This window comes from Eretmochelys imbricata, chromosome 4, assembly GCF_965152235.1.
Source record: "Eretmochelys imbricata isolate rEreImb1 chromosome 4, rEreImb1.hap1, whole genome shotgun sequence".
Classification (NCBI taxonomy): domain Eukaryota; kingdom Metazoa; phylum Chordata; order Testudines; family Cheloniidae; genus Eretmochelys; species Eretmochelys imbricata.
Window position 1 is genome coordinate 38,469,494 of NC_135575.1, and position 21,464 is coordinate 38,490,957.

Below are 21,464 nucleotides of genomic sequence, written 5' to 3' on the forward strand. Positions count from 1 at the left end.
AAATACGTTCACTACCCTTTGACTAATGATTTCACACTGTGCTTTCACAAGTATGTCCTACAAGGTGTAGAAACTTTTGGTCTGCTTGATCTCCCACTTGACTGGCCAGCCCAGCTTTTCAACTGGTACAGAGAGTACATTAAGCGCTGGTTCGTCCTTCAATCCAAATTCAGCGGTAGTACCTGCTCCTTTTCTCTCTGCTGAGGTTTTGATATAAATCCCCTTGATATAATAAATTCCAAACATGTCCCATCACAACCTCTTCTTTTACCATCTCTCTGTAATAAGAGCAGGTCTGTCCCAAAGTGCAGGTGTCACCCTTTAAAATATTTATGCACTGCAATCAAATCTTTCCTATTCTTTTTTTTTTAAAGGCTAAATATGTTCAGCTCTTGAAGTTTTGCCTCATGGTGGAGACCTTTGTAAGGATCTGTAGCCTTTCTCTCTATGCTTGAATTGATACATATATTTTTTTCTTAAAGTTCTGACACAAATATAAACCTAAATGTTAGCTCTTCTAAAACTTTAATTTAGATTTGTAACATACAAACCCAACACCCCTATTCCAACATCTGGGCAGCTTTGACAATTGTTTAAAATCACAACTAAGCACAAACCAACAGCAAGCAAGCAAACTTTTCATTAAAAAGAAAAAATAGGAAAAAAAAAACCCACCAAACACCTCACCCTTTCTAAGAAATTGCTCCTCAACCAACCTCCTACTCTTCAGAATCTCTCCTACAAAGCTCAACCCTGTAGTATGACCTGAAGGTCAACACATCTAGGATATTTGAGACCAAGTGGGTGGGGAGCAAATTCTGAAGCCAAGTGATGCTGGCAGGACATTCTCAATGGCCATCTTTTAAACTCTTCTACACTGGGGGAGGAGGCTTCAGCATGAGCACCTCTCCTGCTTTTAATTCCAGCAGTATCACATGAAGAGACGCAGTCATTCAAGGAGGCAGGTACCACACCAGTTAGGGTTTTATGTGTTTAAAACCCTTTGTCAATGCTTCTACTTCAAGACAGTTGATTTTTTTCAAGGTCAAGTAAAAATTACAGTATAATTTTGCTGTGTGCACACACGTGTAATACAGAAGATGCTGCACTGCTCAAGATCTCCTTTGATATGGACCAACGGTTGTCAAACTTTTTTCATTTCTGGACCCCTAAAAAATTTCAAATGCGGGTGTGGATCCATTTGGAAATCTTAGACATAGTCTGCAGACCTCCAGAGGTCCACGGACCACAGGTTGAAAAGCACTGTTTTTGGTAACAACAACCTTTTGTGGACCCCTTTCACATAGTCTGCCGATCCCCAGTGTTCCACTGATACAGTTTCAAGCATGTGGCAGAGACTGCTGCTGTGTCATGCTTCATCCAATGCCTGATTGGCTCATGCCTCAGGCTCTGTAAATCCAAATTCCTATGCTACCTTTCTTCTCCACCCTGCTGTGTGTAAGAAAGATCGTCTGTTTTCTTAACACCATAAAAGACGTGGAAAATGTACTGAAATTTGCTGAAAGGAATTTGGAAGGAAATTTTTTGTCTTGGCATGAAATACAGTTGCAAAAAGAATAGTTCTAATGATCTCCATCTGCTGTAGATTAAAATAGGTAGGAACCAGTGATGTAAATTGATCTCCTATGGAGGGATGAAGAACAGTGGTGGTTGAAATAAATGGATCAATGTGATTAGTATTATTAAGCTGCACAAAAGCTGGCTTTGAGTATTGTGGGACCTTCAGGAGAATGGGCTTCGCAGTCTTGCTCCTAGCAGGGAGATGGGAGTAGATGGAAGATGTGTTTAATGTAAGTGTGAGATATTTCAGCAAAACTTTAAGTAGCAGACCATTCTTATGCCTATTCTTCTGCATCACTATGATCCCAATAATTTCCTCCTGTGCTAGAAAGAATGTTACCAGTCAAAAACATACTAGTAGATTTTTTTTTTTATTTAGCCTTTCCCTTCAAATTGCATTTTCTGTACTGCCTGCAGAAAGTATAAAATAGCAAGAATTACTCTCTCTTTCGTTAGGTCCCCAAATCTTCATACATGACCATAATCATACTGATTTAACCCTGCTGCTATAGCACTCCTTTCTTCTCTCTCTGCTGACAGCTGTATTAATTGGCAATTGACTTAACTGCAGGCTCACATATGTGCATCATTGTGTTTGTGTCTGTTGGCCAATCTGAATTCTGTGCTCTAATTAAAGACAAAGGGAGCTGGGCTAAAAGCATTTGATACTCCCTTGGGTTACTGGCAATAAACCTGTTGGACTTTAAATGTGAATATATGAGCAAAAACAGCATAGGAGGGGAATGATGATGGTTTCAACATTATCTTGAATATAGATACTTCACCTGAGTACTTCATCCCCTTTGGGTCTGTGGCCCAAGGTTAAACCTACCTGCAGCACTGTTTTCTTGGGAAACATGTTAGGGCTGTCTGCCGTGCCACATTTACACACTCTGTTAATAATTGTTCATGTGTTCAAGCTGTTTTAGTCATGCTCATCTCCGCTGATTACGGATGTCTGCTGGGGCCTTCTCTCATTCAAATATTTTTACTGGGTGTTTTGAGTGAGTGAGTGTTAGCCAGGCACGGTCAAATAAGAGCCCAAACTCTAGTGAGATTTATCTCTCAATAATGGAAACAACAGCAGAAGAGATGATTGGTTGCTTATGACCCAGGCGAAATGTTAGTAAACTACCTTAGAGTCATCAGAGGTTCCTGCTGAAATGTTAGTAAACTATCCTATATGGACACATATATAGATAGAGGGATTCTGTGACTGGCAAGTTGGTTGTACTTAGCTAGACTCTGTTCCTTTCAGTACTATTGTTAATGCTAACTAGCAGGATTTTTACTCTCTTCCTTCAGGCTAACTAATTTTTTACCTTTGGCAATTGTTGCAATATTTTGCTCAGTCTGAGACTCGATAGGTCCTTTGTGCCAATTTTGTACTGTTTGGGGTGTATAGGAATCAATGAAGGTAAAATGTATGGACAGTTTTCTTTGCACCATATTGTTACAGCTGCAGCATACAATGTGGATACCTATTATTGTATCAGTGCTGTATTCTCTTTAAAGCAGTAATCTGAATTTTGTTTTTTTCCTCCTCTTGTCACAGTCTGACAGCAATGCAAGCTTCCTTCGAGCTGCCAGAGCTGGCAATCTGGACAAAGTAGTGGAATATCTGAAGGGTGGAATAGACATCAACACATGTAATCAGGTAAGAGAGACTGCATGGGCATCTGTTTGCTGTACACAAGTATTGTATGTAACAGATAAGGACCCTGCAAATAGGAAAACCTTACATGGCTTTATGGTTTAGATCAATTTAAGACCTTCACAGTCAAGTTCTGAGTCAGTTTGGGCTACATTTTCAGCCCTGGCCTTTTACTTGGAGCATCCACTTTGGCACAGATGACTACGCCCACAGCACATATTTAATAGAACATCTGTATTGTAAGCAAACAAGCCTTTCTGAGCCCCTTATTCCTGGCAGTACCACAATTCAAACCACACTAAAAAAGTACTTTCTAGCTAAATAAATTGGCTTTGGGTGTGAAAAAAATGTTATAATTTAATGTAAACCTTGGATTCCCAGTCATACTAGCTGGGAAGAGTTTGTTCCTGGGCAGTTCTTTCTCATGGATGAGTGCTCTGCAGCTGGCTTACTACTTTTTTCTTCCAGCTCCTCCTCTCGTGTCCTATCTATTGCGGTAGCAGAGTGTAGTGAGGTTCAGCTTCCCAGCTTTAACAGTCACCTATGCAAGCTACCACCCCACCGATATCTGTCCACTAGTTATCCCAGTCCTCCTCTTCACACTGCTACTCATGCACTCACTCTTTTTCAAACAAATAAGAGGAACTGATATTTTTCATATTATATGCAGTGGTGTTTAAGGCATGTCTGTCCTAGGATATTAGAGACACAAGGTGGGAGAGGTCTTCAGGACCTGAAGAATTCTGTGTAAGCTCAAAAGCTTGTATCTCTCATCAGCCAAAGCTGAGATTTACCTCTCTCCCACCTTGTCTCTCATTTTTCATATTCTCGTTCCAGCAACCCTGTGTGACTTACAGTGCTTTGCTAGGTTTCAGAGTAGCAGCCGTGTTAGTCTGTATTCGCAAAAAGAAAAGGAGTCCTTGTGGCACCTTAGAGACTAACCAATTTATTTGAGCATGAGCTTTCGTGAGTGCTTTGCTACTGTATCTCACAGCATGAGACACTTAGCCAACCTACAAAGATACAGGTCATGCAAACATGCAGCCAGTATTTATTTATTGTTATTTATTTGTACTGCAGTAGCATCCTCATGACCCAACTGGGGATCATGACTCCATTGCACTAGGGATTGTACACACTTAAAATGCAAAGACAGTTTCTGCCCCAAAGAGCTTGCAGTTTTAGTATGTGATAAGACACAATTTGGGAGAGCGGCACAAAGTAATAATGAGACGACTATAATGAATGTAAAAAGCAACATTCACAGCACACCAAGTGCCTAGCCATTGTTAAGTGTTGTGTGGGCATCTTTACAGAGAGCTCCTCACATGCAGAAGAGAAGAAAGTGTGAAGGCGCTTGTGTGAAACTTTGATTAAAGAGCAATAAAGGCTGGTAACACTAGCAGAGCCAATGAGGAGGTTGATGGCTCTAGGCCATATAAGAGAGAGGCCGTAATATGGTTTTAAAAGTGAAAAGAAGTAATTTGTCCATGATGCAGTGGAGAATGAGGAACCAGTGGAGGAATGCAATTCAATTGAAGCAACAAGCCAGGAAGATGATTTCTGCAGCAGAGTTTTGAACAGGTTTAAGGACTGTGGGCTATAAAACTATTTTTGTGAGCTAAATAAATAAGATAGAGGAGGAGATCTGAGAAAGTGAATGTTTGTTTTACATGCATTAATACCATAATTAATAACTCTTTGGGGCAGGAACTGTCGTTTTGGTCTGTGTTTGTACCGAACCTATGACTAGCCTCCTAGGTGTGACAGTAATTCAAATAAATAATAATTAATGTAATTATTATTATTATTATTATTATTGGTCAAGATTTTTTAGCAAATTTGGTATTTTGACACACATTCCAGGAGAAATGAACCTTGCCAAATTGCAATATATTGTGTTTGTTTAATAAGTACACAGAAATAAACATAAAGATCTGCATGAATCTAATTTACTAATAAGCACCCCAATTTGAGTCCGCATTTTCTTTTTTATATCAAGTTTTTTTTATATCTAGTTTCCCATGATGTTTCCCTAGGATGATCTGATTACATTACTGCAATTTGATTGCTCAGGAGGTGTAGCAAGTAAACATGAAAGAAGATAGAAACAATGTGTTTGTACAATTCACAGCTGTTGTATAAATGCCTAAACTAAATAGATACAATAACTAAAAAATAAAGCTATATAATTCTGCTGTTAGGGGAATAGCATGTTGGTACCAAATTGTGAAGTTGGCAGGGGACCTCTTTACTTTTATGGTGATTCTGCTACGTCCCTAAATCCCCCCGTGCACATCTTGCTTTGAATTGCCGTGAAGTAAATTTTCCCTATAAGGCATTTAACTCCTAGAGCAGAGGTGGGCAAACCACGGCCCACAGGCCACATCCGGCTCATGGGACTATCCTGCCTGGCCCCTGAGCTCCCGGCCGGGGGGGCTAGCCCCTGGCCCCCGCCCCCCGCTATTTCCCCTCCCCCGTAGCCTCAGTGCGCTGCGCCCACCTGTGCAGGAGGGGGCTGCACTGCGGGGGCAGGGGAGAGCAGGGAGGGAGGCTCACCTGCAGCCTCAGGGGAGCAGGTGGGTGGCGGGAGCACGGCAAACGTGGGTGGAAGGTTCGGGAGGAGCACTGGGTGGCCGCATAGCTGGCTGGAGAGAAGCGACGCTTTGAAGGGGAAACTGCTGCTTCTCTCCAGCTGCGCGGCTGCCTCTGCTCCTCCTGAGTCCTCCGCCCATGTTTGCAGGGCCACATTCTGAAAGGGGCTTTAGAGGGGGGCTTGGTTAGGGGGCGGGGTCCCAGGGGGCCAGTCAGGGGGTGGGGGTGTGGATAGGGGTCAGGGAGCAGGGGGGATTGGATAGGGGGTGGGGTCCCGTGGGCAGTTAGGGGCAGGGGTCCCAGGAGGGGGCGGTCAGGGAACAAGGAGTGGGGGCGGTTGGATGGGTCGGGGGTTCTGAGGGGGGCAGTCAGAGGGCAGGAAGTGGGAGGGGGCAGATAGGGTTAGGGTTTGGGGAGGCACAGCCTTCCCTACCTGGCCCTCCATACAGTTTTGGAACCCTGATGTGGCCCTCAGGCCAAAAAGTTTGCCCACCCCTGTCCTAGAGAGTCAGGTGGAGGATCTGTGGATGTTTTCCATAAGCAGGGCATTGAGAATCCACTCAGGCAAAAGAAAGGCAATTTATAAGTAGGTTGGGACAGCTACAAAATTAGCCCATCTCTCACCAGGCCACATAGGTGAAAGATGGATATTGAATCTTTATTTCTCAATTATAACAGAAGATGTATACTATCACAACGTAGGGTGCAATCCAGACCAGTGAGGGATTGTGTCACTACTTGCCCAGCAACCCTGTGTGACTTAGTGCTTTGCTGCTGTAGCTCACAGCCTGAGACACTGAGCCAACCTACAAACATGTAGGTCATGCTCTGAGTGTTTGTGTGCTGTGTAGCCAATCCAGGTTCAGCAGCTCTGACCCTAGTAGTATGTCTATGGCCCCACAATCCACTCAGGCTTCCACCAGCCTTGGTTACATCAAGGTGACCCCAGCACACTTCCAATCCTGAATTTTCACCAAATCATGTGCTCTGTAATGTGAAGCCCTCTTCTGGACAGTTCAGAGAAATAACAGAGTAGTTTTTTCCTCTAAAGACAGAAAAGCACATGACAGCTTATTAACTTAACCATGGTAAATAACCCTTCTCTGTATGGTTTATGGTAAAAAAAAAAAAATAAAACAAATATTTTAACAGGACATAGGTTAAGTGATGCCAAATAAAATGAATAAAGTTAGAAAGCGTTACATGTAAAAGTGAAAATATGCATCTAAAAATTTAAAACTGAATCTAGCAAGGTACACGCTTTGTTCAAGATGGTTTCTCACCTATATTCAGTTTCCAGAGATGACTTCCCCCCCATCCCCTGTGGTTGAAGGACCCATCTTTCTCAACTTTCAAGAGCTCTGTTGCCTTGTGTCGGTCTAGTGATGGATGCCAAAGATGGCTTCTACCTTTTCTTATATCGTTCAAAGACTTTGTTTTAAGAGGCAGGATGACCTCATGCTGTTTTTCCTTTCCGGTGGACTTCCCATCACCTCTTTCTGATTTCTGTGTAAATGGGGCTTACATTGTTTTGATTCCACTGTGCTGAATTTACATAGGAGACAGGTAGATGGCTGCCTCCTCTCTTGTCTGAGAGGGAACCTGTTTCCCACTCTTTGGCCACAGACTTTAAAACCTAATATTAAGTATCCTTATTTCCTCATATAGCGTTAGTACATTCATTTCATCATGGTATCAATCACCAGTGTGTCATTAGCTTTCAGAAAAGACCTCACTCTGTACAGTTTTATAATACAGTTATATTGTATACAATCAGTTGACACAATTGCTTATCATTTGAGGTTCAACCCCTCTTCCTTTATAAACCATTAAATGTTTGAAATGGATTCTTCTGAGGGTTATCCCTCAAAGTAAAGTTTATTCAGGCTTTGAGGAAGGTGACATGGAGTCTGGTGGTGAAGGACACTTCATGCTCTTTCTTCCCCCACTTGTTAGATTAATAGCTTTGTTTACCTAATGTGTAGAAATGGACCTTCATTGTCTTTGCCTGAAGACAGGGCTGGTCAGAGAATGAAATATACATTCTGTTGTCAATAGCAGACCTGTTTACCAGCTCCTCCTGAGGTGGCTGATTTAGTCATAATTCCACTATGTCCATAACTCTTAACACACATTGTGTACTTACCTCACCCAAGAATATTAATGATCAGTGGTGACTTTAGTTTTCAAATGAGACTTCACAAGGCATATTTTATAAAGATTATTACAATAGTTTGTAGGGTGTGAATACAGAGGTGCTTCTAGAAGGTTGGTTCTTCTTATCTGCACTGGGTTTCTAATGCATCTCCAACTTCAGTGGTTGTCATGTGCTAGCGATGACCTCCTTGTTTGCTAGAGAGAAGGAGGCTCCTTTGATCATTTAATTCTCAAACTCTGACCTAGCATCTAAAAATTCAGAAAGCATCTTTTTTGTAATTTTATAGTCAGTGCTTGACCCTCAGGTAGTTTTATGTGGGTCCCGAAGCACTTCATAATTCCAGGGCAGTTTTAAATGGATTCAAATGAAGTAATGGGAGGTTTTACAACTATTGGTGCCACTCCTCCCTTGGGAACAATTGCTGGAAACGTGGACATGATTGTCCCACTACAAGAAAGATAAAACTCCAGTTAGAAAATGTACATGAACACAGTGGAAAACATTCTAGAGGTTCCATGCAATATGTAGACATCCCTTTTTACTGTGGAAAGCAGTAGGATCAGCCACCCCCTTCTTCCTGGCCATCTAAAGTATCATCCCCCACAAAGCATCTGATTGCTATTGACCCAGAGTGCAGAAGTCTGAGGTTTCCCTGGCTATTTCTGTGTGGTATCTGGCTGTAAGCAAACACTCAGTGGATTATTTTTAGCTGAAAGGCTTAAGTGTGTCCAAGCAGATTAAAATCTAGTTGCTCACAATCACCTACAGTAAACAATGTCCCTAGTGCCGAATGCCAATTAGTGCTGTTATTAGAGACTCAAATGACTGGAAACGGGCCACATTTTTTGGATTTTTTTAACTATAACTACAAAGAGTTGCAAAAAGACTTGTAAATATGGAGTATATGAGAGAGGCCCATTTATCACGTTTTAGTTTGTTTTCCCATCAGTGGTTGGTTGTTTTTACAAAATAGTTGTACAATAAAATTAGCATAAAGAATGTTGAGATCTAGTTTTTCTCCTTGGATTACTACTCACCTTTGGAAATGCTGTTACTGTTACAAAGGGTGCCACTGTTATGCACAGCATCCAGCCCAAGGCCCTCCCTTCCCCAAAGCCTCCCCCCAACTCATTCCATGTCCCTCCCCCTGCCGCTCACTCTTCTCCCATCCTTGTTCACTTTCACCAGGCTGGGGTAGGGGGTTGGGGTTCAGGAGGGGGTGAGGGGTGCAAGCTCTAGGATGGAGTGTGGGTGCAGGAGGGGGCTCTGGGCTGGGGCAGAGTGTTGGGGTGCAGGAGGGGGTATGGGGTGCTGGCTCTGAGAGGAGGATCAGGGCTGGAGCTTGGGATGCAGGAGGGCATTTGGGTGCTGGCTCTGGGCAGGGCCTCAGAGTGCAGGAGGGGGTTCAGGGTGCAGGAGGAGGTATGGGGTGCTGGCTCCAGGAGGGGGTTGGGGGTTGGGGTGCGGCCTCCCACTGGGCAGCACTTGCCTCCGGCGGCTCCCAGTTGGTAGCGGGCTCAGCAAGGCTGAGGCAGTCTCCCTGCCTACTCTGGCCCCACACTGCTCCCAGAAGGGGCCAACGCGCCCCTGTGGCCCCTGGGGGGGTGGGCAGGGAGCATGTGGCTCTGCATACTGCTCCTCTCTGCAAGCAGAGGCGGTGCTTGCAGGCAGGAGCAGTGCGCAGAGGGAGACCCTGCCACCCCCTCCTACTCTCAGGGCTGCGGGGCTGCACTAGCTGCTTCTGGGAGTGGCGTGGGGCTGGGGTGTGGAGTCTACCTTGCTGGAAATTGCGATCGACTGGGAGATCCTCTAGGATCGACCAGTTGATCGCGATCAACAGTTGGTGACCGCTGCCTTAGACTTTGGGTTGGGTTTTTCATCAATAAGCCTGTTCCATGAACCCAGTTTGCATCAAATAGTGACAGAAGACCTAATCTTGCAAACACTTAGACACATGCTTAACTTTTTGCAGTTGAGTAGTGCAGTTTAATTTAATGGGACGACCACTCATGCATATGGTTAAGCATGCATATAATTATCTGTAGGAGTTGTGCTCTTTTGGGACCAATACTGCAAGTCTAGCACCCGTGGTTCTCCCACTGAAGTCCATGACAATTCCATGTACTAAGAACTTGCGAAATCAAGTCATGTATGTCTAATTTGCTGAGAACGTCTAATGAAATTTGGGAAAAATGACCCCTGAATTTGTACAATGGCTGAGAGTTTGCAGGAAGGAAGTAAAATTTGTGTAAAAGCTGATGTTTTAGATTTTTAAAAAATAGGTAAAGAAAAATAACCAAACACAAATGTAGCAAATACTTCAACAGAAATTTCATCCAGTTCTGTTTCGGGACTAAAACCCTGCAAGGTGAACTAAAATTCGGTGCACAGACTCCAACAGAGGCTAAAAAAACCAAAACCCCTACTTTTAGAATGATCAAAAACAGCTGCAATGTATTGGCCATAGGACTGGGCTCAGCTTACTGCTGGCAGAACTCACACTGTGGTGAGTTCCCAGTGTCGGTGAATCCGCACGAAGCCGGAGTGCAGTCTTGCATATTGATGGGGCAGGCTAGGAAAGGGTCAGGGCCAGGGCCAGGTCACTGCTGAGTTATTGTGATCCTCTCATCTCCCAGTAACCTTCTAATATCTCCTAAACAGCCTCACTAAAATCTCTTGTTCCCTAGCTGTCCATATGCCAACATTCAGCCCAGAAAAAAAGTCTTTGTGATATACCATGGTCATTGTAGAAAGCTCAGATAATGAAGGTTTAGAAGGAAAAAATTGTCAAAACTCTAACTAAAATTTCACAGATGAGGCCATTATTTTGTTAGAGTGGTTTTAAGAATGAGAACCAAAATAATCACATAGCTCTTCTAACTACTTCAGAAAAGTATCTTGTCTGCCAAAGTAAAATAGGAGATGATTAAGTAGTCAAGTGTCACATCAAAATTTGAATAAAAAAGAGTTGCGGGGGGGGGAGGGAGATCCTTCTGCACTTCAGAATCTAATGTTGTACACTCTGTGTTATTGAGAGCATAAAGAGAATTACTGGGTTCTTTTTAAAAGTATTATTTGAGGAGTTTCTAATTTTTTTTAAAGAAATGGCTTGTTCCAAAGAATTGTCAGTATAATAGGTAGAACTGGGTGAATGCTGAAAAAAAATCTGCAGATACTTCAAAAACATTTTGGCTATGTTCCACCCCATTAGTTACTTTTGAGAGGATTTATGAGAAGCAAATTCTAAATTTAAATATGTGCATCAGAAACCTGCTTCTAAGATTTACATTCATCCAGTTGGGGAGCTTTTGTTCTTTCACATTTTAAGAGGAGCCATGTGTCTGTTTTGTCATGAATTATAACTAAGGAACTGAGATTCTGTGCAGTGACAACAAATAGACTGTACCGCCTAGGCCTGTGGTTCCTCATGAGAGGACATAAAGTACCACAGACATTAAGAAGTGGAATAGTTGCTAGTCACAGTCTAATAGATCATTTGGGAAAGATGGAAACACTTTTCTAAAGACCATGATAGTAGCACTGCAATTACATCAAGATGAGAGTGCAATATTTTATTACTTTTGACAATGTCTAAATGCTGGGGCATTTCTATTAGTTAACGGTTCCTATTCTACTACCAACCATGACTACTGCTGGTACTGTTTTATCCATTCCATGAAGTGCTTCCTTTCTGGAACTGGTTAGACAAAACTCCTCTTTTCTAAAAGTATGTTAACGATATTGGGTGAAGCACTGGATACATTAACCACTGACAATGAAAAAAGCAGGTACAGTGTGACCTGTACATGTAAAATAGAGAGGTCAAAATAAACACTGCATAATTTTGCAGTTGCTTGAAAGAGATTTGACTCCTGTGCAATACACTGTGGTGACACCAACTTTCAGCATCAGTGGCTTAGGACTGGTGTGAAGGTCTAAACTAGGTTTATACCCACACATGCTATACAACATCAATGGTCAATTATTGTGCAAAGTACTGTGTTTTATGTGTATTAACATGGTCTGATTCAGTAAGTCAGTTGGAAAATGATTCAGAGAGTAGTTATCAGTGGTTCACAGTCATGCTGGAAGGGTATAACAAGTGGGGTCCGGCAGGGATTGGTTCTGGGTCTGGTTCTGTTCCCTATCTTCATCAATGATTTAGATTATGGCAATGTGGATGATACCAAGCTGGGAGGGGTTGCAAGTGCTTTGGAGGATAGGATTAAAATTCAAAATGATCTGGACAAACTGGAGAAACGGTCTGAGGTAAATAGGATGAAATTCAATAAGGACAAATGCAAAGTACTCCACTTAGCAAGGAACAATCAGTTGCACACGTACAAAATGAGAAATGACTGCCTAGGAAGGAGTACTGCGGAAAGGGATCTGGGGGTCAGAATGGGTCACAAGCTAAATATGAGTAAACAGTGTAACACTGTTGCAAAAAAAGCAAACATTCTGGGATGTATTAGCAGGAGTATTGTAAGGGCAGGTCTTCACTACCCGCTGGATCGGCGGGTAGTGATCGATCTATTGGGGATTGATTTATCGTGTCTCATCTAGACGTGATAAATCGATCCCCAAAACCACTCCCCGTCGACTCCAGAACTCCAGCTCGCGAGAGGCGGAAGTGGAGTCGATGGGGCAGTGGTCAACTTGCTGCCGTCCTCGTGGCCAGGTAAGTCGACCTAAGATACGCCGACTTCAGCTACACTATTAGCGTAGCTGAAGTTGCATATCTTAGGTCGACATCCCCCACCGCCACCTGTCAGGGATGGTATAAATAATACTTAGTCCTGCCTTAAGTGCAAGGGACTGGACTGGATGACCTCTCGAGGTCCCTTCCAGTTCTAGGATTCTGTGAAGTCATTTTTCTTATATTGGCAGGAAATAGTATAGGAATTTTCTATAAAATGCAAAGTATCTTAAGTGCTTGGAAGGCAATTAGTAAAGACAGCAGTCCTTATAGGCCTATTATTAAAATGAATGTGTTTGATTAGCATATTGTTTGGATTCTCATAGTTCCCATACGCCATGGAACTGTTTCCCCATGCATTGGGTAATTTGTGTCCTCAAGACAGTCTGTCATCTGGCTTTGGGACTTTCAACTACAAAGAATTAACTGTGACAGGCCTCCTTCAGGGTCAGGAGTAAAGAGTACCATTTTCTACTTTTAGTTTCTTGGCCATGGTCATCTGACAATGTGTGTTCACTCTTTTGCCTGCAGAGATTCTTGCTGTGAGAATGAGTGGTAGTTTATCTTCTTTGAACCAGTCATCTGGTCTATATTCTACTAGTTCTGATTTTGAAACAAAATTGCTTGTTTCCATCCTAATTTCCCCCTGGAATGGATTTGTAAATAAAGAAGCATTAAGATAGAGCTGAAAAGGTAAATACCTGTTAATGGGGGGGGGGGAGAACCCCAGAAACCAACATTATTAGAATCTTGAAGTTATGTTATAGTACATAGGTGCAATATTTTAATCATGCTCAATTTATAGTTCTGCCCTGTATAAGAGATAACCCTTGTTGTGGCTAGACAGTGTATGGAGAATAACATGCACCTTTTGACTTTGCCTCATCTCAGCTCCCAAAAGGGTCAAGTCTCTGGTCCATTTCATAACAGATGGGTGAACTTGAGGATGGTGTGTGTTTGGATCTGCAGCCAATAGAGGGTGGTGGTTGGTGTCACAGAAGTGTACAAAGGGAGGAATATTTAGACACCTTTCATGCCACTGAACTTGGAGTGTAGGGTTTGAGACTCACAATGCATGTGTTTATAATGAAGGTAGTGTTCACTTTCCTAATGTGTTTTGTAGATGTGACCACATCCCATTCTAGTTTAATGCAATCTTTCCCATCCTCATTCATCAAATGTCCAGTCTCCCAGCTTCATCACCACAAACCCTCCAGGTGCTCACTATAGTTCCTGTAGTTCCTCCCCTCCATTGCCTTCAAGAGAGGTGGGAGGTGTGGTAAGAAGGGAAGGAGAATCAAGGAACCTTACTAGGTATTCCTTAATTAAATCTAGTTGTGCCTTCAAGGTTCAGGTTGGGTTTGGTTCAGGGATAGAAAGGTTTTATGACATTTCCTCCAGGTTGCCTATTCCCATCGTTTACTAGGGACAGAAGAACTAGCTTGAATCACATCCATCTTTCTGAATGGACTATGCCTAGACAAATATTAATATTTGGAAGTTGGTTCAAATAAATTTATGAGTACTTCTGGTAGTAGCACTCCAGAATGGCACTCCATTGTGTGAGGCACTGTACAAACAGAAGACATTTCTGACATGAAGAGCTTACCATCTTACTAGACAAGACAGATGGATATAGACAAATAATGAAGAGGCAAATTGCCTAATGTTAGCATACAATTTCTCCCCATGGTCCACTCTCTCAACAACCACATATCCTACCCCACCTCTCAGTCCAGTGAAAAATCAAACTCTTTACAGCTGTTATTCACCTCACGTTGTCCTTGCACCCTACTTTGCTCTCACAGAAAAACATTCATTTGAAATTCTGGCTCTGTTGAAGTCAGTGGCCAGTACCACCCTCAGCCTCACCCTGATTGAAGGACTTGAAGAAAAATCCACAAGTGTCTGAATAAGGGGCATGGCCTGGGTCTTCTCTGATGCTCCCAAGCAATTTCTTCCTGTCCCTCTCATAAGTTTGAAAGTGGCATTTGGCAGTGTGCCAACCCCAAGCATTCAAACGTTATGAATTTGGCCCCAAACTCCATAAGATTGGCTTAAAAATCGTGACATTAAAAAAAACCTTTTTATTTGCTTTGAGGTGTTTTGAGCCTTTAGGAGTCTTGTTTTTTAGTGTTTCTCTATAACCAGGAGGGCTAGAAAAATCACTTTTCTTTTTAAAATGAGATTTGAGATTCCTGAGTAATTGCATGACTTTTGAGAAGCAGGGCTTCAAGAAAAACACCAAATATTATGAGACTAGCACTAAAATTGCAGAAGCTGTGAACACTGTGCAGCAGACTCATTCCCAGTGAAATCCCCTTGCCGTGAGATAGTTTCATCGTTCTCCCTCATCCTCTGTTGCCCTATTTGTACTCAGGCAAATATTGAATCTCTCTGAAGAGCTCTCTCATTTTAAGTCTCATGTAGGACTGGAGCTTGAATTTTTGACATAAGCTTCTTTCATTGTATCAGGGCCTCCAGAATAGTCTTGAAAGGAGAACTCTTCACATGAATCTTTCCCTCTGTGGATCTCTGCTGTCCTGGTCCACTTAATTAGATAAAGTGCTTTTTGGATGCCAGCCAGCCTCTCTTCTGAATATGTTGGACTTTACCCAGCTGACCTTTTGCTGTTTCCACTGATCATTAAGACTGAATAGAGGCTCTAATGCCATCTATGTATTTTTGGGTTATACTCATTCATTTTATACTGACTTGCACAGTATGCTGTCATACGTAAAGTAAACCAATACTTAAATTAAATCGGCAGAGTGCAGTGGGGAGAGACATGGTCAACTGGTCTAAGCACGGATTGATCCACCCACTTCTGTGTTCTGATTTGAGCTCTGATACTTACCCATTTACAGTAGTCCCCTTGATCTACTGCTGATTAAAACAACAGGTTAGAGCATTGTAGATTTACTCCCTGGCTTGCTCACCAAGTCTCTCTGTAGACATACCCTCATTGTCTCTCTGTTCTTAAGACTCTGAAAAGCTTACCATTTGCAACATGGTGACGGGCTGGGGTTATAGCCATTAACTAGATTCTTGAGGTTAAGAAAGACAATGAATAAAAGCTAGAATTATACTATTGCCAAGATTACAAAGAAAGTTCTGGTAGACCACAAGTTCTAAAATTGTATCTTTTAATTATTCTGTTTGATTTCTAATTGAAGCCATTTGACTATAAACTGTCAGATTCTGCCATCCTTGCCCTATACTGAGTAGTAGCTTATGAGGCAAGTAATCCTAAATTTGACAGAACTGGACTCAAAGTGAACAAGCAGCTGTGGCCTAACATGTGACAGACTTGTAATGTGGAGGGAGACAATACACTGTTTACCATATTTGCTGCATAATGGGCATGGATAGGACCACTGCTGCTTTCAATCAACTCACTGTTATTTAATGCTGTCATTTCCTAGCATCACCATGCTCTCATCTGTCTTCATACTCTCAGGCGCTTTCCTTAAATATCTATTTGCTCTCTTCAGTCATACCAAGAATAAAACATTTCCTGTGGGTCTCTTAAATGACGGAAGTCATTCCTAGCTAATGAAAAAATCCTACGAGGGGCTAATTCCTGGGTCTTGCACACAGCTAAAATGAAAAATGTGCTTAGTGGAGTTCTGTAGGATCAGAAGGGATAGAATCCTGCTCTTTCAGACTAGGGAATAGTACAGGAGTCATGCTGCAGCTGCTACTTCAGCCTTGATGGTTCAGCAGCTATTTAGCTTTCATTCTGCATGCAATTTGGATGGTGTATTTATATAGTCATGGATCTATGAGCCATATGCAAGCCCCACCCCAACCTGCTTGGGAAAAGGTGTGCCCCCATGCACATTGGACAAGAAGGTATACAGTTGACTTTAGGGAGAAAAGCCTGTGTACTGCTTTGAAAATTTAGTGTCACATGTTAAATGCACTGGTGCTCCAAATTTGCCTTTTCCTTTCTTTAAAATGGTATGCTTTGTTGTTGGATAGAGAAATAATTCTTGTGGGTCTATGCTTAAGGTTAAATGTGCTTTTCTGAATAGAATAGACTAACCCCTGGTAAAGTGTTTTCTTGAATTGGAGCCATTATTTCTCAAGTACTGTGATTTGAATTAGGGAAATGACTAGCTAGAGAATCAAATGTATTTCATTGTTTTTTAGTATTTCCAAAGTTTGATAACAGCTGCTGTTTCAGAATATATTGACAGTAGCATTTATTTAGCGTCTTTATGGTGCTTTATTGCATGCTTAAATTATTATAGAATTGTCATTGCTTCCTTTAATGTGAACAGGAGTGCCCCAATGTGTTGTGAAAATCATAAATTACTGATTATTTCTTGGTTTCTGAACAGAAATTTGGAAATGTCAATGGACAAGATTCCGGTTCTTTGCTAAATTGTGCAGACAAAGTTGTCATGTTGCATTCTATCCCTATGAGCTGATTGACTGTCTTTTTGAACTGCCAACAACCCCTTATATACCACATGTTTAGGATGATGGCTTTTAAAGATGAACCATTCATTTTCTATTCTATATGGAAAAAAGTAGTGGTCTACAGTATATCCATATCCTCCTAATAAGCTACATACACTTTTTTGTTCACATTCATTATGTTTAGTTTAGATATAGTCTTCAGTTTTCTTTACAAATGTTATATTTTCACAGACTATAAATTTTTCTGTTGTGCCCATTATTAAAAGTAAAATTATGTTTTCAATAGGATGGATTCCTACTAAATATTATCTGCTATTTGAGTGTATTTTAAGCACAATTAGGTAGCCTAAGCTTTGCTCAGTTATATGCAGTAAACTGGAGCATAATAGTCGCTTTGATAACTTCAAAGTGTCCTATTACTCTAATGGAGCCTGGAGGAAATTCTTTCTGTGTCTGGGGTGTCTTGTACTGCTTGGGGAATGCTGGCACTGTTTATATAGGGACGACTCTGATGGAGAGCAAGAGGTGTCTATATCTCTTCAGATCATCCATGAGCATGCCTACCCCAGGAGGAAATGCAGAAAAGGTGGGGTGGCTTGTTTGGGGGTTTTCTGAGTGTGGATCTCAGAGTTGAGCAGATCTCTTGTAACTATAAGGTCCGCTGTGCAGGGAGAGGTTGGGTAAGCTGAAACATGGGAAACATACCCAGCATGGTCAACTCTCTGTTTTAACTCCATTTATGTGATTTTTGGCCAGTGCTGTAGCCAATTTTGCAATGAGACAACAAGCGCTAGCCCTCGTGATGTCCATCCGGGTCCAGGGGAAAATCCTCTCTGATTGGCCTCCTTCTCCTCCTCCTCCTGGGGAAGAGCAACCAATCAGAACTGCTCCAGGAGGTGAACAGAGCTCTCTCACCCTCACCTCAGGATACAAGATAAAATTTTGGGTAGGGGAGACGGGAGGAACTGACGTCATTCTGCTCCTCTCTCTCACCTCCCCTGTTTAAGAAACAGTACAGCTACTAAATTTGGCTTGTCCCCACCTCTGACCCGTCCTATAAACAATGGGTCAGTCTGTTGTCTACTTCCCCCCTCTGCTCTTCACCCCTTTCTAGCCTAGGAAGGGAAAGAGGGGGGTGAATAACCCCTGGATCTGCCCCCTCTAGGCCTGGGAAGGGGACCCCATCACAGCTTCAAACACCAGGGCTGGGATGGTGGGTGAAGAGCCCTGGAGCTGCAGAAGGGGAAGAGATGCACTAATGCTAGTGGCAGGGGGGAACTGGAGGGACAGAGCTGATGTGCATAAATAATTACTGGGCTGGGAGATGGGCAAATGTGGGAATGGAGTGACACAATTAATTAATTCAATTAGAATGTTAGAGCTTGGAGAGAAGCTGGCAACTCCATACCATAGTGCAGTCAGTGAGAGCTCTTGCAGAGAGGCCAAAATCAATACTGTATGCGTTTGGGAGAACTGGCAACAGTTTAATTATCACACGTATTGGGAGTGGGCAGCAGACGTTAAAGACTGAAAGACAGACCAAAAACACAAGATAGTCTCAGGGGAAAAAAAATTAACCTCATGACTCTTTTTGGCCATTCTCATAATTTTGGGGGGTCAGATTCATGACAGAAGGATTGCTAGTTATGATTTTAGCATCCTGTTTTTGTAGCTACTGTGTGAAGTTAGAAAATAAATGTTTTGATTTATAAATATCCAGCATTGACATTTCTCTGAAAATTGCATGGGTGAACGGCAAAGCATGGGGGATGAATGGTGATGTGTTAGTGTCCTTAGTAATGTGACTGCATCCATAGACTAGTGGTCATCACTGTTGTGATAGAGTGAAGTTCCATATGGAACAGCGAAAAGAATTAATACATTTTTCAGTTCACTGCCCCCCCCCCCAAAATAAAATAAGTTCATTTTGGATCTACCCAATACTAAACTTTTTCAGTTTTCTCAACTAAACAAAACAAAATAAAATAAAGAATAAATAGTTTTGATTTGGGGGAATTCCTAACTGCTGTTTGATTAAAAGCAAATTTGGAAATGCCATTCATGGAGGAGGTGGTGTCCTCTTATATCCTATAGCCCAACGGGGTTAAAGCACTCACCTGGGATATGTGAGACCTGGATTCATGTCCCCATTTTGCCAGATTGGGAACAGGGATTTGAACTTGGGTGTCTCATACTGCAGGTGATGGGCCCTTCACACTGGTCTATAGTGTATTCTGATGTGGTCTCTTTCTTGCTCTTGCTGAAGATGTTCTACTTTGTATATATTCTTAAATATTTTTTGAGCAGGGAATTGAACTTAGCTGTCCTTCTTCTCAGGTGGGTGCCTTAACTGCAAAGCTATAGTTATTCTCACCCTCTCTCTCTGGTCTATGAATATTTAATTTTATAAATTAAAGGGGCAACCACCACTGGGTTTGTGAATGTCCCCTAAGTCTCCTTGTGAATCTAGTTCCCAAAAATGGTTTTGGATTAAACTGTTTGGTGAATGTATGTTGAATTATTGAATAATTTCAGTCAACCCAAAACTCTGTTTTTCAGCAAATAAACTATTTGTCTAAAAAGTTTCACCCTGCTTTAGTTACACAGCCACATGAAGAGCCTGAGTCCCTACTTTGAGAATAGCACACAGGAATAGCACACATAGCACTGAGTTAGTGTCCAAAACTCAGTCCCCCTTCAGAGGGTTTTCTTTACTCTTAATTTAAGGTCCACAGATGTAGACCTCAGCCTAAGCTTTCTCCTAAGTTTTACTGTCCTCTGCAGGAACTCTCTGTCCCTGCTCTTTTCTTCTAGTTCCTGCTGGTTCACACACAGGCTCAGAAAACTTCCATAATTCTGAGTTGAAGTTAATATGACTAACTTGATCTGGCCATGATGGTGAGTCAAAAGAAGAACTTTTGTTCTCTGTCCAGCATCCTGGCACAAAATGATGTCACTTCCTCTCACTGGCAACTTTAAATTGTTACTGTTTTGAATGTTTGTATGGTTCAGTTTATAGATAACTATTGCCCCATATACATTAATAATACATTTTAAAACATTTTTATAAACTCTTTCAACAATGAACTCAATAGGATTCCGAGGCCACCTCAGTCTTAACTGGAGTCACTCTGGATTTACACAGGTGCCTTGCATTTGCGATATATGAATGAATGTTAAAAATACTGAATATCAAAAAATTATTTATAGTTGGGACTGTAATTTTACAACATAGCTTTGAATGGCACATCAGCTATCTTGACATAGGACAATTCTATCAAAAGACAAAAACTGTAAAATCTGCAAGCACTTGGGGTGTATCAGTTGCCTGACAGTCTTTAAAAGAGATGATAATTCAAAATGGAATATATAAGAATAATACCTGGTTTTGACCTGAGCAGTTAGCCAATATTTGAGACCTTACAGGTTGATGCCATTAGAAGAAATGGATGATAGTCGGATATTTCTTTCATGCAATCCTGTTTATTTTCAAAGAATGCACACAAGGTCCTGATTTCCTGAACATAATTGGAATGAAACAGGAGGCAGTTTCTTTGCTCACAGTTCTAAGTCTTTTCCTGGCCAGTACTCAGTCCAAAAAGCTTTTTCTCTCAAGGCCATGTTACCAGTGCTGGTCTTGTTGTCTGCTTGGCCTGCTGCCATCTCTGGCTTCTTGTGACTCTCACAGCCTCACAAAACAGCCTCCTGCCCTTGCCTTTGCATTCAGACCCAGAGAAAACCCTTTCATACCATATGGCTCAACTCCTACACCTGCCTTGGCATGCAGGCCAGTGATTTATGTGGTGGCTCGTGTTGTTTCAGCTATTACTAAGCAAAGAGGCATTTAACTGCTTCATCATTTAGCCTGAATTGAAGGGAACTTTCAAACCCACCAGCACAGCCCATAGATCAAACACACACTCACTGAGAGCCACCCACCCTCCAGCATAACAATAGTGGTGATAATGGTAGTGTTGGGTATGAGCGGTAAGTCAGTAGGTTCACATAGCTTCATGAATTCACTGGCTGCAAAAGGATTAGAAGGGAGATGTCTGCACTTTCACAGTTTCATACAATTCTCCCCCCCCCCCTTTTTTTTTTTTTTTAGATTTTTCTCCTTTATTTCTTTGAGGTATTTTGGGGGGAATATCCAGGCGGTTGGGAAGCCATGTGCTCCTGTCTACTCTGTGCCTCTCCTTGAACCTTTCCCTCTTGAGGGAGAACTTCTGCACACTTTGTGCTGTTCCTAACTCCTCATGGCTTTCTCCATGGGTGGGAATGCATGTGTAGTCTTTTCAGTTTTGACCCAGAATGTAAGAAGACGTGTTTGTGAGCAAGATGGTGTTTAT

At 42.0% G+C, this 21,464-nt stretch overlaps 1 protein-coding gene across 1 annotated transcript in view; it reads left to right on the forward strand.

Annotated features, from left to right (window-relative positions):
• The window catches only part of ANK2 (ankyrin 2), a 252,289-nt gene that overhangs the window by 19,375 nt on the left and 211,450 nt on the right, over window positions 1–21,464 (forward strand). The window contains exon 2 of the mRNA XM_077814767.1: window positions 3,137–3,238. Coding sequence (XP_077670893.1) covers window positions 3,137–3,238 — 102 coding nt within the window. The remainder of the gene's footprint in view (window positions 1–3,136; window positions 3,239–21,464) is intronic.